We start from the raw sequence: 18,397 nt of genomic DNA on the forward strand, positions 1-18,397 counted from the left end.
ATAGGCCCTTCTGGGAAGCCATGAATATCCCTGTGTTGCCCCTGGGAAGCAGGGTGAGGGGAGAGTGGCAGGGGCTGGGGCTGGACTCCCACTCCTGTTAGTGCGGGAGACCCCAAGCTGCCTCCCAGGGCCTGCCCATCCAGGACCCAGAGTCCCAGGCCCAATGTTGGGGCTCGGGGGCCCAGCCTCTGTCCCGATCCACTCAGGGCGAACTCCCGTGGGCTCTCAGGACCCTCCGGCACCTGCACTGGTCTCCCTGAAGCAGCACTGGACGGGGGGACTTAAGCTCTCTGGCTCTCTCCCACTGTCTCCATTGCTGTGTTCATCTCTGGATCTCTGCCTCTCCCTGTCTCTGACGCTCGAGGTCCCTCTTTGCAGCGGTGGCTCTGTCCCTCTCTCTCGGGGCCCATCGTGAAGGAGGTCAGACAGCATTCCTGACAGTCCATAGGCTGGACTCTGTGTACCAGGTAGGAGTGGGTGTCCACCTGGGAGCTGAGGGCCCAGTAGGGGAGGACAGCAGTCCTGGGGGCGGACAGGAGCTATAACTGGGCAGGCAGGGGGCCATGTCCAGGCACGACATGGGCCATCTGGACAGGTGCCAGCAGAAGGAATGAGCTCCAGGGGTAGGATTGCCAGATTTAGCAAGTAGAAACACGGAGCCCAGTTAAACTTGAATTTCAGATAAACAAGAAATAATTTTTAGTTTAAGTACACCTCATGCAATATTTGGGACATACTTATACTAAAAAATCATTCCTTGTTTATTTGAAATTCAAGTTTAACTGGTCATCCTATATTTTGTCTGGCAACCCTATCCTGGGAGGCTCTTGGAGGGAGCGGAGAGGTTTCTTAGGAATGACAGGTTTTATACACAGACCGTGGGAGCCCCAGCCTGGTGGGGGTAGCACAACCATACCCCAGTGTCACAGCGCGGGCATACCTCCTGCCCAGAGAGATTTCAGTTCTCTGGGGGTGGGAACAGTCCTTGGGAGGCCGTGACCCCGACATCAGTTACCTCCTCAGTGGAACCATGGACATCAGAAGGGAGGGTCTGTGTACGTTCTCTGCTGAGCCCAGTGCCTAACCCAGGGCCCGGCACATAGTAGGGGTTTCATAAATACTTGCTGAATGAAGAATCCTCCCAACCCACCCCCATGGGGATGGGGATGCTTGGCCAGCAGGGGGCTCCAGCAGCCTACCTCCCAAGCTCCTTGAGGCTAACTGGTGAGTGCAGTGCCCCCACCCTGGGGACTCCCAAAGTGCGCTGCAGGAAGAGAGTGAAGGGGCAGACGGAGAGAGGAGGCCAGTTTTTCCCTATCACACCCCTGCCCCAGACCCCAGTTGCAACTCGGAGTTCAGCCTGGGCAAGAGTGTGGAGGGGGGTGGGGATGAGGGCAGGGTGACTTTTGGCTTCTGGCCTTGGGGGGCTGCTTGGGACTAAGGTGGAGGGGCAGGCCGCAGGGGTGTTGGCAGGGCTCGTCTGCAGGGCACTGGGACAGCCAGGGGGATTCCTGGGACCCAGAGGGTTGTGAGTTCTTGTTTCTGGAGAGCTGAAATGGGCATTTTCCCGTGGACTATCAATCTCAGGGGTCTCCCTGGAGGGGATGACTATGCCCTCCCACACCTCCCCAGGAACAGAGTCCCTTAAGTAGCCTTTTCATTCACTCACTCATTCATTCATTCATTCATTCGCTGACTCACCCACTGTCACCATTTGCTGAGAGGAACCCACTTCGGGTCTGGCGCTAAAGGACCTTAGCTACTTGGCTGGGCTCGAACACCTGTTCCACTGCCTGCACTTGCCGCCGGCTCCCGGTGGATCCTGGGCAAGAGACTGAGGACCTTGGTTTTGCCCTCCCTGCGGTGGGGTCGACGCCAGCAGCTCCCTCCCGGGGTAACTAAAGACAGGAGTTGATGCCTGCCCACGGTAGGTGCCGCAGGAAGGGGGCCCTCATGGTCACTGTCATTATCATCAGTATCATTTCGAGGTCCCTCTGGGCTGGGCAGGGAGCTGTCACTGGCCCCGAGGCCCTGGCTTCATGGCCAGTGTCACCCTGAGGCCCCACCTCCTCTCAGGGGTTTCAGCCACCTCAGCCCCCATCCCTCCTTTTCAAGAAATGTCACCTCTTCCAAGGTGTCTCTGGCTTCTAGATGCAGCAATGAATCCTTCAGAGAAAAGCAAAGAGATGGGGACAGAGCCTGGAGCGGCCGTCGGAAGGCAGGGCTTGGGCCTGGCCCCCTCTAACCTGCGCGTGAGCTGGAGCTTGTCCCTTCCTGCCCTGGGCCTCGGTTTCCCCAGTTGTACGGCGAGGGTGTGGGGCTGGACATCCTCCATGCCCGGGAAGGGACCTGTGTGGCATCCTGTTAGTAACGGTTTAGCTCCGAGCCTATAATCACATCTGCCCTGGGAAGAACTAACACAGCGTTTCTTTAAATTGGGCTCTAATTGCGGCTTTTAGTGGAGTCAGCTGCTCCCCTCCCCCAGCTGCTCTGAATCAGGGAGGTTGTCCCAGCCTGCCCCGCCAGGCCCAGGAGTCCCCTGAGATTACTCTGGCTGTCACTGAGCCGGTGACGGGTCAGGGACTGATGTCTCGCGAGGACCTACTGTGTGTCATGCCCTGAGCCGGGCACTTTCCCTCCAGAGGACTCTGGGTCACCTCACTACAATTGTGGGCGGCAGGGGCCACTGAAACCACTTTTCAGAGAGGACATTGAGGCACAGAGAAGTGTAGTCACTTACCCAAGGCTGCTCAGCTAGGATGTGGCAGAGTCCGGATTTGAACCCAGATCAGTTGGATTCCAGGGCTTTGTTCTCAGCCTGAAGCTGAGATGTGCCCTGCCCCGGCTCAGTCCAGCCTCCCTCGTGGGGGGCTCTGCAGGGGCAGCCAGCATGGCCAGAGCCCCAGTCGCAGCCTTCTCCGTCCACAGGTGACCACAGCCGTTCTGCTTCTTCCCTACTGGCTAGGACTGGAGAACAGGGTGTCGGTGGACGTGGCCAGAGGCAGCCCCCCTCTCCTCGGGTGGGGCAGGGGCCTGTGGTTTCCCTGTTTGTTCTGGAGATCCCAGCCGCTTCCCTGAGGAGACAGCTAGCGGTTCCCAGGCCACAGCCCCTCGGGTGGAGCCAGACCGCGGCTGGCCAACCTGGGAGCACTGCCCACCAGCCCCACTGGGGTCTGCCAGGCCCTGGCGCTGGGTGGTCTGGGCAGGGGCCAGGAGGGGCCTCGATCTGGGCTGCGGGACAGGAGCCAGGCTTGGAGTCAGGCTCAAGGCTGCCCTGCCAGGGACTCGGAGGGCTCCCGAAAGCTGGGGATGGCTGGACAAGGGGTAGAGGCAGGCATGGGGCAAACATTGTCTTGAGGGGAGCCCAGGAGGGAAGGCCCCAGGCCCCAGTTCCATCTGAGGGCCCCGAGAGAAACATCCATCCCCTTCGGGATTGTCTCCTTTGGATGGCTTCCACTCAACCATTGAGCTGGTTCAGACAGGAGCCTACCTTAGAGGCTGGTGGAGAAGACAGGGTGGCAGGCAGAAGACCTAGATCCCAGCTCTGCCCGCCTCTGGGCCTCAGTTTCTCCATCTGTACCATGGGAAGGGGACAGGACTCCACGTTTGACAAGAGCTCCTCTGGCTGGGCAGGCAGGAGTTGGGGGGGTGGGTAGCCCAGACTGGAAGGATCTCAGTTGTTCCTGGATTTATTTTCAGAAGCTTCCGGCACCACCTCCCTTCCTCCCTCTCCCACCTTGGAGGAATCCCAGAAGTGAACACCTGCTGGAGTGAAAAAGGCTCCTGTGGGTTTTGGAGCCTGACGGACCCCAGTTCAAATCCTGGCCACTGGCTGGCTGTGATCCTGGGCCCATCACGTTCTCTCTGTGCCCTGCAGCTTTAAATACCGTCACGACCCTCTTCCTTGTGTCTCTAGCTGAGCTCCTCCACTGAATCCAGACTCATCCTTCCCACCTACCCACGGGCGTGTCCACCCCCAAGTCCAACGGGTATCTCTAAGCCAACGTGAGCCAAACCACTTCTCTATTTTCCCTCCAAATCTCTTCCCCCATGTCCATAAATGCACTCCTCCCAGGTGCCCAGGCCAAAAGCTCAGGGGGCATCCCCGGTTCCTCTACTTCCTCTGCTCCCCACATTCAGTCCCTCAGCAAGCCCTGCTGGCTTTAAGTCCCAAACTTGTCTGGGATCCAGCTGCTTCCCGCCACCACCACACTTAGCTGGCCCAAGCCAGCTCCACCCCCAGCGACAGCAAGGCCTCCAGACTGCCTCCAGCGTCTACTCCTGGTGTTCCCGGTTCTTCCTCTGCACGGTGGCCAGAGTGATCTTTCCAAAGCACAAACTGGACCACGTCACCTTCTGTGTCTAAGCCATTTTAGTGTGTGACTTCAAGTTGGTGTCTGACCCTTTCTGGGCTGCCTTCCTCCCTGGCCTCCAGCCCTGAGCGTGGTCTGGGGGACTGTGGAGAGGGGCCTGTGCCCCAGGAGATCCCTCAGGAGCGAAGGCAGACAAAGGGCACACGAAGCACCAAAACTTGCCATGAGGGAAGATGCCAGGACGGCATCTGCTCATGCCCGGGGAGCGGGCAGCAGCCCCTCAGGCCTTGGCCCCGGGGGCTGTGGGAGGGAGCGGGGTGAATGGTCACATCTCACGCTCCTCCAGATCCTGCCTCAGGACCCTCCTGCACTCTGCCCCGGCCAACGGTCCTCAGGGCTCAGCCTCTCAGCTGCCATCCTCTCCCAGTCAGGTGGCCTGAGTGAGCAGGAGCCTAATCACAGGGCCCTCAGCCAGGGTGTGCAAGCCCAGGCTGCCCTCCGACGCCCTGGAGCCAGCCACCCTGGTGGGGGCAGGTGGGGACAGAGGCTCTGCTGGCAGCCCACGGGCATTCCCCACCAGGACAAGGGCCCAGGATCTCCGCCCGTGATGTCCCGCCCCTGCCACCTTTGCAGTGACACTCCCGACCTCTCCTGGCTGCTCACCATGCCCAGAGGAGGTCTGGGCATGATTGAATCCTGCACTGGGGCGCCACGGCGCTCAGCTTCCCGTCCTTCGTCCCTTGGTGGTGTGTGACTTTACATAAAGTGACCAGTTTCTCTCTGCTTCCGTTTCTTTCTCTGTAAAATGGAGACAGAAACAGTCCTGCCCTCTCTGAGAGTGGTGGGGAGGCTAAATAGGCTAAGTGCCCTGTGAGGCACCAGGAACAGTGCCTGGCACTCTGGGGACACCATAGAAATGTTCGCCCGCGTGCCTTGGCTTGGGTTCCCACTACCTCAACGATCGTAGACCTCTGTTCCCGCGGGTAGGAGGGACACGTGGCCCTGGCTGGTGGCAGACCCCAACCCGCCTGCCCCCCGCTTGGCTGGTGGGGCACGTGTGTCCTCCCCATCCTGAGGCCGGCGCAGATGGCTGAGGAGCAGGACTCCATGGCCTGGAGTCATGATCACGGCGGCAGCACAAGGAGGCCCCAGGGAGCCACCCAGAAACTCGGGAGCCCAAATCCTCTCCTAAGAACTTAATCTCCCCAGCCCACCCTCCCCACCCCCCGATCGGCTGGTGCTAGATCTTGGTGGGAGGTCTTGGGTTAGCCACCAAGGCTAATTATAAACTCTGCTGGCTTGGGGCTCTTACTCCCCCATCGAAGGGCTTCTGTGGCTGATGGGGCCTGGCTTGTTTTCCTTGAAGGGATTAGCACCCAGAGGCCAGGGAGGGGACACGGGCTGGGAGTCAGGCACACCTAGGTTCAACTTGCAGCTGTCACTTACAAGCCATGGGCCCTGAGCAGGTCACTGTGTTCTGCCACGCCTCACCCTTCTCATCTGAGAAATGGGGATGATATTGCCCACCTCACAGGATGGTGGGGGGCGTGTACGTGACACATGTGCCCGCAAGGTGTCAACCTCACTGCAGTTGATGTGCTGCTCCCTCCGTCCCTCAATATCAGCGCAGTCAGTTTGCTGACGAACTATTCACTCACCGGCTGCTCCAGCCGCCTTCTGGACAGGTAGGAGCTGGGACTCTCAGGCACATATTTGGGGTTTGTTCCCTCTTCCCGTCTCCATGGGCCCATCTTCTCCTGCCTGGTCCACCGTCACAGTTTCTTTGGGCAGCCATGATGATCTTTCAAAAATGAGGTTCACTCCCAGGCTCCAGAACCTTCCATGGCTCCCCAGGGTCTTCGTTCACCTCCAGCTTCTTGGAATGGCATTCGAGACCTTCCTGACCATCTGTCCCCACAAGGTCTCCTCTGGAATCCTCTCTGTAACCCCACGTTCTGCCTCAGTGCTCCTTGGCCCGTCAGGCCCCAGCCTGCTTGCTGCCCTCTCTGCCTCAGTGCCCGCCCCACCGTGCCCCCTGCTGGTTAGCTGCCCCCACAGCTCCTTGCTTCGCCTGTGCACTGGGATTGCTTCTGGCCATCTTGTCGTGAGATGTGAGCTTTCCAAGGACAGAACCACGGCCCGTTCACAGGCATGGGTCCCGAGCTCTGTCTCCACCCGGACCGGAGGGGTAACGTCTGCCGAAAGGGGCTTAGTGTGATTTCCTTGAGTGCTGGGGACGGTGGCAAACAGGAGAGCCACACGCTGGATGGGCCGCCATCTCTCAGCTCAGATCAGCCACTGCCCTGCAGAAACGTGCAGCCGTGCCAGCCAGACCTTCCAATTTTTCGAAAAAGCCAGAAGTCCAAATATCACGTGATGTGAAATCTCCCAATGTTTTCAAACACCCTGAGGATGTAGTGATGTCTGGGGAGCGAGTGAGCATAAGCTCCGAGAGTCCATAATGCTGAGGTTGGAAACCTGCTCCAAAGCTGAAGATGTCACTACTCAGCCTTTTTTGCATCTAGGTGGTCATGTGACCACTTCTTACCAACGGACCATGAGTGGAGGTGACGTGTGGCACTTCCAGGAAGAAGTGGCTAAAAAGAGGGTCCCCCCCATCGATGTGCTGCTCACGCAGAACCTCGGTAGTCCCAGTGAGATGGTGCATCCGGGACTTGGAGGAGGCAGAACTACGAGGTGGAAAGAGCCTGGGTCCCAGGCGCCCGACCAGAAGCACCAGATGTTTAAGATAGAAATAAACTCTTCCTGTGTTAAGTTCCGGATTTATCTTTCACAGAAGGCAGGGTTATCTGGATGAATACATGTGGAGTTGCCATCCTTTCTTTGTTCTGGAAACCCTTGTGCTGTGGGTACTGTCATTCCAGCGTAGGCATGCAACAGCAGCAAAGTGAAAGAACTTGCCCCCGTTCATAGAAACGACAGTGCAATGGAGCAGAGGCAGGCACCCCCGTCTCTCTGACCCACAGTCCGTGCTTTTTAGCCTCCTCCGCGTATCGCAAAGTTAAACAGATGTTATTGGTGCCCTGTTTGTATCCTCTGAGCATTTAAGGTCCCAGCACGTGCCCTGGGGCTTTCTCTCAGCCCTGCAAGGGCAGGTTGGAAGTGCCGAGCTGTCATCTTTCCGGGAGCAGCCCTTGGCCAATGAAGGATGAGAGTTGGTGAGTAAACGCCACAGCTCCCTCACCTGCCGGCAGGAGGATGGATGGAGGGGCGTCTTCTGCTGGGCCTCCTGGTGGCCCCGGGGCGGGGGGCAGGGGTGGGGGTTGAGCCCTGGTTGCCCCTGATGGCGAGCTGCTACATAACTTACCTTTTATCAGCTTCCCTCCTTCTCCTGTCCCACTTCCCCACTCTCCGCCTGGTGCCTTCTGGGTTCCTTTTACAAACCACAGGTGCACAAATCCTTTTCTCAGGGTCTGCCTTTGGAAAACCCAACCCAAGACACAAAGTATGGCTTGCACATCCTGGAGACACGTAAGCTGACTTCAGGTGGTACTGGGGAGCGTTTAAAGCTCAACAGCTCCCGTGTGGATTTAAACAACTGTTTAGGACATAATAGTAGAGATAACATATAAATTGTGAAGGTGGTAGGAGTTGTCTTTTTGCCCTGGCAAGAATGTACGCGTGTAGTTTTAATTTTTTTTTAATGTGTATGTATTTATTTTGAGAGAGAGAGGGAGAGAGAGAGAGAGAGAGAGAGAAAGGGAAGGGAAAGGGCAGAGAGAGAGGGAGACAGAGAATCCCAAGCAGGCTCCACATTCTGCACAGAGCCCGACATGGGGCTTGAACCCACGAACTGAGAGATCGTGATCTGAGCCGAAATCAAGAATAGATGCTTAACTGACTGAGCCACCCAAGTGCCCATAGTTTTTTGGGTTTTTTTTTTTAAGTTTATTTATTTCGAGAGAGAGAGAGTGCAAGCAGAGTAGGGACAAAGCAAGAGGAGTGAGAATCTGAAACAGGCTCCACATTGTCAGTGCAGAGCCTGATGTGGGGCTTGAACCCACAAACTGTGAGTTCATGACCTCAGCCGAAATCAGGAATCTGATGCTTAACCGACCGAGCTGCCCAGGGGCCCCCAAGCACCCCTTAGTTTTAATTTCCTCTCCCAGCATCGGCATGGCTGGACTCCCCTTTCTGCCAGGACTGCCAGAAAGTTCAGAGAGAAATCAGCTTGATTGCATTTTCTCCCCTGAAGAAGGGCACACTTCTGACGTGGTTTCTCATCTTTCTGAGTTCACATTTGACTAGTGTGTGTTGAGTCACTAGCATTGGCTGCGTTCGAATGTTGTCAGGAAGTCGGAAACGTATTATAAACAAAGGATGTCATTAAGTATAGGGGTTTTGGAATCGGATGTATGTGGATTCAAATCCCAGCCCCACAACCTGGGGACCTTGAGCAATCACGCCACGCCTTGCACCCTCGGCTTCCTTAATCTATAAATGTGGATGACAGGGGCCTACTTCCTAGTGAGGATCAAATGAACTGAATCCATATAGATCACCAAGCAGAGCTTGTCAGCTGGTAAGTGTTCAATGTTTACGATTATGATTACCTTTATAGGGACTATCATTCCAATGAGGCAAGGAGCAGACTTGGAGAACCCTGTATACCCAATATCAGGTGCAATCCTGAGCCCAGTTCTCAGGCCAGATAATCAGGAATGGAAAGATCACCATCGCCAAGCTAGGCTGAAGCTCTGTGAAGGCAAGGAGCATGTCTGTGTTGTTTCCCACAAAATTCCTAAGACCTGGTTTGGTGCCTGGCACCTACTCAACACAATCAACCCTTGAACATGAGCGTTAGGGGCACCAACCCCCTGCGCAGTAAAACATCCGTGTATCATTTGTGACCCCCTCCCCAAATTTAGCAAATAGCCTCCTAAAGACTGGAAGCCTTACTGATAACATAAAACAGTCAATTAACTTAACATATTTATGTTGTGTGTATTACGTTAAAATAAATATGTTAACAATTGACATATTTGATATTATATGCATCGTATACTATATTCTTACAATAAAGTAAGCTAAAGAAATGTTATTAAAAAAAAAAAAACATAAGGAGGGGCACCTGGGTGGTTCAATTGGTTGAGCATCCCGCTCTTAATTTCGGCTCAGGTCATGATCTCACAGTTCGTGAGATCGAGTCCTACATCAGGCTCTGCGCTGACAGCGTGGAGCCTATTTGGGATTCTCTGTCTCCCTCTCTCTCTGCCCCTTCCCCCCTCTCTCTCTCTCTCAAAATAAATACATAAAAAAAAAGTATCATCTTTAAAAAAAAGAAAAGAAAATCTTAAGGAAAATACATTTCCTGTATTTATCCCCAAAAAATCTGCATGTAAGTGGACCCATGCAATTTAAACCTATCTTGTTCAAGGGTCAACTGGATTTGCTGGATGAATGAATGAATGAACGAACGAACAGCTCCACTGGACCAGGACATGGAGCTCTGTCTGTCGGAGCTGTGTGGCAAGAGTGTCACAGGGCCCTTGAAGGCCTTCTTGCTGTGAGTTTCAGGACCCAGAGGCATACTTTTCTCTAATAGCAACCCAGACCGGACTGCGTCCCATTCTATAGCTAAGAAGACAGAGACACAGAGATACAAAGCAGTTTGTCCAAAGTCATGCAGGTAACGAGTGAAGAAGCCCCCGGGTCAGCAGGATACCCCTTCCTCCCCGCCGGACTCCATCTGCCCTCCTGGGCCCAGAGTCCAATTCTTCCCAGAGAAACAAGCTTGTTTCATTCTCTTCCTCACTGACCACAAAGACTCAGTTCTGTCCTCAGAAATGTTTGGAAAGTTTTATTTAAATGTCTTGTGTTCCCTTTTAACCAACACCAAAAAGAGAAAAAAAAAATTTTGCCGTTCCAAACAGGGGTGTCGCTTCAGAGAGGAGTGGGCGTGCGTGTTAAGAGCTGGGAAGTGTCCGGCCACCCTGGGGTTGGATGGCCAGTCCCAGTTTACTTCCTGGGAGCCCCTGGCGGCCTCGGAATGAGTGAGCAAACCCCCATCCTGCAGGGAAGGACCCGGTCTCCCCTGCGGGTAGGGACATGAGCATGATGGGGCCTGGTGGTTCCAAGAGGGGAGGGGAGTGGGAAGGTCAGATCCGGAATGTTCCATGGAAGCTTCGGGGCCTCCAGGCCTGGAGAAATATGTTTGCTAGAAAAATAAGATGCTTTGAGAATTTCGGCAGTCTGTGTTCTCTGCCTGCCCAAGAGAAACCTACTCTGTTGGCCAAAGGGGCAGCAGGGAGGGAGCAGAGGCCGGAGGCCAGGAATGGGTCTGGTGCCAGTGGAGGATTCCAGAGGGGAGCGAGGCGGGCAGCAGACTTTGGTTTCCTGGGTCCTCTTTCTGGCAGCTGTTGAGGCTGTGAAGGCCCCCCGCCTCCCCAGCCCTTGAGGTGTGGGCTCCCAGGTGGTGGGCAGTGCTGAGAGAGGGAGGCTGGCCATCTGTCATAGGCTAGTGGGTGCCTGGGCCGCGGGCCCTCAGAACACGATGCCCAAGGAGGGCAGGGCCAGCAGGAGGAACAGGGGACCTGGTGAAGGGCCACCTGCCGAGCTGGCCGAGGCACAGTGGTCAAGGTTGGCACCGATGCAGGCCGCGTAAGCCATCACGTGGGGAATGTAGTTCTGCTCGTGGACGCCATGTAGCAGGTGCGCCATGGGACCCTTGGCGAAGACCGCCACGTCCTCCCCACCGTGGGTCTCATGGCGCAGGGGCACAGCAGACTGCGCCTGGTAGTTGTTGTGAGCTGTGGGCCAGAAGAAACACTTGCTGAGAGCCTGCCAGGGGACTGGCAGTCTGCAGCCACTTCCCCCCCGCTCTTTCAGGCTGGCTCACATGCCCTCGTTTCATAGAGGAGGAAACCGAGGCTCAGTGCCGGGAAGTCATTTTGTGTAAGGCCACGGGATTTGGGCCTGAGTCCGTTCTGACACAGAAGCCTGTACCCTCAACCCCCAGAAGAGAAAAATCAACCTCAGCTGGACTGTTTCAATTAGAAGGGAACAGTCAACCCGGGAGAGCCTCCTACCACTGGCTGCACAGTTAGACCCCCATGGGCTACTGGGGCCATCATGAGCAAATGAATATTCAACAGGAGGGAACCAGATGAATACACTGAGAAGGCTCAGATTTTGGAATATTATATAGCCCATAAAAATGGCAGTGTAACAGAGCAGGCACCTGCACGTGCCGGGCACTACACGAAGCTCCTCAGACCCAGTTAGTCCTTCAGGCAACCTTGGGAGCTAGAATTCTTTTAAGGAGGAAAGGGAAGCTGGGGAAGACCACATTGATGCCCAAGGTCACAGAGCTGCTCAATCGTACAAGGGGGTTTGAACTGGGATTGCTCTGACTCAAGTCATGGCTCTTAGGAGACCCCTGACCTTGGGGTCTCCTACAGGGAGCCTGCAGGGTTCCCAAGCCCATCCCCAAGGGGCACCGTGTCCCCTCCCAGCTCTGGACTTTGACAATCTCACCGTAGTCCACCATGGAGACGTTCTCTCGCTCACCGCCTACTACCTTGTAGCCAGGCCCATTGCCATACAGGATGGAGGTGAAGGGCTTCTTATCTGTGTCACTCACCATGGGGGCCAGACCTGCACAGAAAGGCATTGGCCCCGGAGTCATGTTGGAGTCCCCAAGCCCCAGCCTGGCAACCCTCAAGTCCCCTTTGAACTACTCCATGAAGCCACCTTCTAAACCTGGCTTACTTCCAACTAACCACCCCTCAGTTTTCACTGTGCCCACATCCCCCTCATCTGGTATTCCACCTGGCTGTCTGTCCATCCACCCAGCCCTCACCAGTCCATCCATCCATCCTCTCTCTCATTCTTCTATCCACCCATCACACAGGTAGCCACTCATGCACTTGACCCTACACCCCCCACCCATCCATAACTTCTCTGTCCTACCCAATTCTCATGGATCCCACACGGGCCAGGCCCCGAGCTTGCTGGCTCTCCCACCCTGCGCCTGCTCCCAGACGGGCAGCCCTGGGAGTGCCCAGTGTCCACCCCAACAGAGGCCCACCTACCAAAGATAGAGTTGCCACGGGGGGTATACCCGCCGAAAGTGAAGACATGGGAGTGGTCTGCAGTGACGATGGTCAGTGTGTCTTCCACGGATGTCATGGCGCCTGCCTGTCCAATCGCCTGGTCCATCTCTACTGCCTCATGCAGCGCCTGCTTGGCCTTGCCTTCGTGATGCCCGTGGTCAATCCTGCCTCCTTGAGACACCGAGGCAGAGGGCTCGGGTGAAGGGGAGGGAAGATCGGTGCCCCCAGGCCCCACCACACTACTGCTGGATCAACCTTTCTTTGATGGGGAACTGCCATGCGCCGTGTACCACGCCAGGCACTTTATGCGGCATTCAACCTTTACAGCGGCTCAGAGAAGGTAGGCTGTAGACCAAGGGCTCATGCACAGAGAGAGCAAAGCCAGATCCACCTGACTGAAAACTCTGTGCTCTGTCTGTGACCCCATGGGGCTCTCAGTGCAGCATCTTCAGCTGCTTGAAGGAGTCTGAGACCTCAGACAGACAGAGAAGGGAACCAGCAAGCCTGAGGTCCTACCGAGTGCCAGGCACAACAAGCCGGTGTCTTATTTCCCCGTAACAACAATCCTGGGCAGAAATGGGCACAATCGGCCCCATTTACAGATGGAGCAAATGAGGCCTGGGGGCAGAAGTGACGCGACCAAGGTGGGAGTAGCGGGATTTGAATTCAGGCATGACTCTCATTCTCAGTGCCCATGACAAGCCTTCATAAAGGCCTCTGAAGCCTGGATCCTGTGCCGCCTCTCCTATATGAGCGCAAGATGCTTGGCTTTGAGCCTGGCTTTAAAGGTCATGGCTCAGGGCTACATGACCTGAGGGGACCCCTCCTTGTCTCTAACAGGAGAAGGATGCCTGAGTGGACACTCCCAACTCTGAGGGTCCTGAGCCGGGGCGGCCTGGCCGCCCTCGCTTCCCACTGGCCTGAGCCTCACCACTCTGGCCTGGCAGGCTGGCAGGGTGGGTCCTCCCTTTGTTGTGGCTCTGGGAGCAGTCACAAAGAGAAATGCTCCCAGGGGAGCCTGTGCTCACCACCATTGGTTCCTGGCTGGGTCCTTGGCGTCAGAGGCCTGTTCAGGCCAGGCTGAGACCTGCCATGCTTAAGTGGGAACCCTGGGGTTTGGCGAGAAAGCGGCCAAGCCGGCTTGGCTGCCACTGGCCTCTGGAAGGCAGAGGGGCCTGAGTGTGTGTATATGTGTGGTGAGAGTATATGTGCAAGTGTGTGTGTGTGTGTGTGTGTGTGTACCTCTAGAGTTCAGTGAGGCAACATCAGGAACCACAGAAGACAATGGCTATTAGAACTTTGGAAGATTCCGGAAACTTTATCACTTCCTCACACTTCCTATTGTTATTGACTTAGCTATTGTGTAATCATAATAATGGTAATAATAGAAACACGGAAGATTTATTCTCTGCTGGGCCCTGTTCCAAGTACTTTATGTCTCTGAACGCAATGGATGCTAATAACCCTTCGAAGACTATTTTTGGCCTCATTTTACAGAAATGTACAGGTAGAGGCCGCAGCAGCGAAGAACACAAGCCCGACTCCAGTGCTTCCCATCAGCGCTGGGAAACCCTGTGAACGTTGGCACGCAGCACTGCCAATCCCCAAAGTTCTGGCTGTCCCAATCTGGGGGACCCGGGACATCCCAGGGCCTGCCCTGGGTCTCCTTTCAGGCACAGGACTCACGAATCTGACGCTGGCCCCACACGTGCCTAGGAACGGCAGATACGCACCATCCGGCTGAGGGCTCCCGCAGACTGATGGGCGTGTGTGGACAAGGACCCCGGACCTGTTCCTTGAGCCCAGCCAGGCAGCCACTCAGATGCAGGGGGGTCCATCAGGGCCTACTAATTTGTCTTTTGGAAGGAGTGAAGTTCAGGGGCCTCGGGGAGGGACCCCCAGAAGGAAGGCTCCTGGGAAGTCTTCTTGGACTAGTCAGCCTGACGGGCCATCCTCAGGCCCAAAGGAGAACGGCTTGCTGGGCTGGGGGCTTCAATACCCTGCGTACCCCATCTTCCCCAAAAGGAATCTCCTTCTCCCCAAAAGTAGACAGCTGTCTACCCCATCCCCCGACCCCAGGAAGCTCCCAGGGAAGTGGCCCTGAGGCCAAGCCTGGGGCCCTACCTTCCACCAGCAAGAAGAAGCCTTTGGGGTTCTTGCTCAGGATCTTGATGGCAATCTCCACCATCTCGGAGAGTGACGGGTCAGTCGTGCTGTTCCTGTTCAGCTCGTACTGCATGTCCCCCGGCTCAAAGAGACCTGAGGACACAGGACAATACGGATGGTGAGTTCTCATGACTCTGCAAGGAGGGCCCCGAAGGAGCCCGGGCTATCTCAGGGAACACAGGTTGGGCGCATACAGCTTGGGGTGAGAGCAAGTAGGGGGACAGGGGGAAGCTCCTGTGGGCCCAGATGTGCCCAGTGCTTTGAGAACACGCCTCCTTTTACCTTTGCAGCCACACTATGGGGAAGGGCTCACCGAAGCCCATTTTACAGAGAAGGAGACTGAGGCACCGGTGCTCAGTAGCTTGGTATCTTCGGCTGCTAAGTGGGAGCATCTGGGACTTAAGCCCATCAGCCCAGCCCCAAGCCTGAAGGCCTCCAGGCATGGCACCGCAGCCCCCAGGCTCAGGGCACGGATTCAATGGGGCAGATTGCGTGTGCACCTACGCGTCATTTACAGGTCAGGTGTGAAGGGTATAGTGTCCTGTGTGGTAAAATGGTAGAAGGTTTGGCTCACTGTCTGGTTTCCTCAGTTGTGAAATAAGACTGATCCATTCTTTGACCATGTCACAAGATTCCACATGTACCGGGGTGGTATTTCTAGTCCGGGATGTTCTTTTAGAACACCTTACCCCTTCTGTGAGTGGGGGCACAGTCAAGCAAGAGCTCTAATGAACAGAATGCTCACCGTGTGCCACAGGCCGTCCTAAGTGCTTTGGAAGCACATAGGTGCCAGCCTCCAAGATGGCACCCCATAGTCCCTGTCTTCTGGAATTCACGCCCTTGTGTGTCCCCTCCCACACCAAGACTATCCTGTGTGTCCAACAGAATACCGCAGAAATGATGGTATGTGACCTCCAGGCCAGGGCATAAGATATTACAGCCTTAGCCGTGCATACTCTTCTGAGGGAAGCCAGCTGCCATGTTATAAGGACACTTCAGCAACTCTATGGAGATCTCCATGTGGCGAGGAACTGAAGCTTCCTGACAACAGCCTGCACCAACTTGTGAACCTTAGGAGTGAGCCATTACGGAAGCCCCAGCCCCAGTCAAGCCTTCGGATGACTGCAACCTCATGGGAGACCCAGTGGGGCTGCTCCCAAATTCCTGACCCCAAGAAACTGTGTGAAGTAATAATATTAACTCATATTTTAAACTGTTGAGTTTGGAGATCGTTTGCTACACGGTAACAAGTAATTTATTTATTTTTTTTTTAAATGTTTGAGAGAGAGAGAGACAGACAGACAGAGCATGAGTGGAGGAGGGGCAGAGAGAGAGGGAGACACAGAATCCAAAACAGGCTCCAGGCTCTGAGCTGTCAGCACAGAGCCCGAGGCGGGGCTCGAACTCCAGAATGGCGAGATCATGATCTGAGCCAATGTCGGTCGGTCGCTCAGCCAACCGAGCCACCCAGTCGCCCCAACAAGTAATTTACACAGTGCATTGGCTCACGTGTACTCATGGCAGCCCTGAGGTAGGCCCCATCATTAGCCTCATTTTACATTATTCCTACTTTACAGAAGAGAAAACTGAGGCGCTGAAAGGAGAAACCACCCGCTCAAGGTTGCAGAGCTCATATGTGGTAGAGCGGGATTTGAACCCAGCACTCTGGCTCTAAGATCCATGAGTGGGCCTGTTGTGCTGCACGGGAACATGTATAACTCTACACACCTGTGTGTGCTATAGGGTGTGTGCTGTGTGACCCAGGCAAGCAGAGGGCTGTGTGTGTGTGGTCTGTCTAGGGGATCCTCCCAGGTGCCCAGCTTTGAGCCCATAACCTCCAATGATACACCCAGGACCTAGAGGTGTGCTCTTTGGAAAAGGTTTGTAGGAAATTTTGCCACCACTCACTGGGCACAGCAGCCAGGTGGGAAAGGGGACCCAGGTGTCGGCGTGGTGGTGCGCAGGGCCTCATTCCACCTCACCAGGGCCCTGGCTCCCCACTCCCCGGGGACATCCCCCAGTCAAGACCAGCAGAGACAACCCGGCTGGCTTCTGCCCTGGCCTTACAGCAGGGCTGGCTCCAGGCTTCCTGCCCCAGCCGGGGTTTGGATTTACCTGGGCCCTGATGTTAATGAGCTGAGTGGGATACCACAGGTCCCTTCCCCAACCTGAGCGTTCCTTTCCCTTTGTGCTCAATGGAACCATTCACTTTGCACAGCCAGCAGATTTCAGGCCCAGTTCTATGAACCAGACCCCCTTCCTCACCTCTCCCAGGTCCTCGACCTGAGAGCAAAGGTCCCTAAGTAGAGGGAGGGCTGGGACCTTGGCCCCTCAGGTGCTGGGCTCACAGCCCCAGCCCCAGGGCACCCAGCTGGGTGTCCCCTACTCCACACCCTCCACTTACCCAAGAGGTAGTCCACGCTGTAGGGGTCAAGGGTCAGGAGTTCGGTGCGGTTCCAGACATAGTGGGAGTGCTAGGAGGAAAGGCCAGTGTCAGCCACGTGGGAGCTGGGGGTTTGGGAGGACAGAGCCCAGTGGGCCTCAGGGACCGGGGCACATATTTGTTTCCTTCAGTCATTTACTAACCCCTCCCTGAGGACCTCCCATCTCTGCCTTCAAGAAGTGACATATAGGCAATTCTAATGCAAGGGAAGAGAATTCCGAGAGACCAGGGGGCACTGTGGGCCCAGAGGCAGGATCAGGGAGGGCCTCCTGGTGGAGGTGATGTCCTAATGGGGCCCTGGAGGACAAGAAGCCATCGATCAGCCTGGGGTCAGGGAGGAGAGTTTCAAATAGCAGGGAGGGATCATGGAGCCAAGAAGAGGAAGGTGCAGGTCACCAGGGGCCTTGAGCACCCACTGAGGGGTGTGGGCCGTGTGTGTTCTAGAAGCTGTGGAGAGCTAAGGAGGAAGTGAAACCCTAGGTCTCCCCCAGCAACCTCATCTAAGAGGCTGATAAAGGAAATGCGGACAGAGGCCGCAGGAAGAGGCTGGCTGACTTAACTGGAGATGTCACCACTCAGCACCAGAGCCAGGGGCTACAGTACCGCCAGGAATCAGCTGTGCATCCTCAGGACAGCCCCTTGCCTTCTCTGGGCAATAGCATTGGGATCTGTGGTTTTGGAGCCTCAGTGACTGCTAGGGAAGGAGGGCGGGAAGGCTGAGGAAGTGGGGTTCCCCACCCCCGCTTTGCTGAGCTGGTTCTCCTGTGTTACCTCATTCAGGTCTCACGTCAGCCCTACGAGGGAGATACTGTTATTCCCATTTTGCAGACAAGGATACTGAGTCACAGATGACAGAGCCACTGGGAGTCTGACTTCAGCATCCACTGCTCAGGCATGATTTTCGAGGTATGTATGGCCTACCTGGGAACCCACAGGGACACCCTGTCCGTTGACTGGTGTGGGTCCTGTCTCTCCCTCATGGAGTGTAGATTGAGCTCCAGGGTTAAGCACCTGCCCAGGCCAGAAGGACTAAATCCTAGCCCCATGTCCCGCATAAAGAAACTGAGGCTGGGAGGGGCAGTGTCTCTCTGGCTTGGGCCAGGAAGGGGCTCCGGCCCAGCCAGAGATGACTCAGAGGAACGGAAAAGGTTCAAAGCGACTCAGTCCCACCCTCATCTACCCTGTGGGGGCCATCCCCAGGCCCCTGCCTCCACCTCACTCTTGGCCCAGCCCCATCCCACAAGGCGTCCCTGGGGGCCAGTCCTGGAACCCTCAGAAACCCAACCCCAGAGTGACATCAAAGTGGCTCCCAGGCTGCTCCCCACTGTCTTCAGCCCTGACCACAGTCATTTCCAGACCCCAGCTGCCCCAGGCCCAGCGGCTGCCAGAACCACTCCAGG

General features: G+C 55.9%; 1 protein-coding gene across 2 annotated transcripts in view; it reads right to left on the minus strand.

Moving 5' to 3' along the window:
* Positions 1 to 10,121: 10,121 nt before the first annotated feature.
* ALPL (alkaline phosphatase, biomineralization associated) overlaps positions 10,122 to 18,397 on the minus strand; it is a 58,361-nt gene continuing 50,085 nt past the window's right edge. For both annotated transcript variants that reach the window (XM_049617876.1, XM_049617877.1), the window contains exons 8-12: positions 16,959 to 17,028; positions 14,513 to 14,647; positions 12,368 to 12,559; positions 11,811 to 11,930; positions 10,122 to 11,083 (exon numbers count right to left, since the gene is read on the minus strand). In XM_049617876.1, coding sequence (XP_049473833.1) covers positions 10,818 to 11,083; positions 11,811 to 11,930; positions 12,368 to 12,559; positions 14,513 to 14,647; positions 16,959 to 17,028 — 783 coding nt within the window. In that variant the 3' untranslated portion in view covers positions 10,122 to 10,817. The remainder of the gene's footprint in view (positions 11,084 to 11,810; positions 11,931 to 12,367; positions 12,560 to 14,512; positions 14,648 to 16,958; positions 17,029 to 18,397) is intronic.

Source organism: Panthera uncia (genome assembly GCF_023721935.1).
Source record: "Panthera uncia isolate 11264 chromosome C1 unlocalized genomic scaffold, Puncia_PCG_1.0 HiC_scaffold_4, whole genome shotgun sequence".
NCBI classification, from domain to species: domain Eukaryota; kingdom Metazoa; phylum Chordata; class Mammalia; order Carnivora; family Felidae; genus Panthera; species Panthera uncia.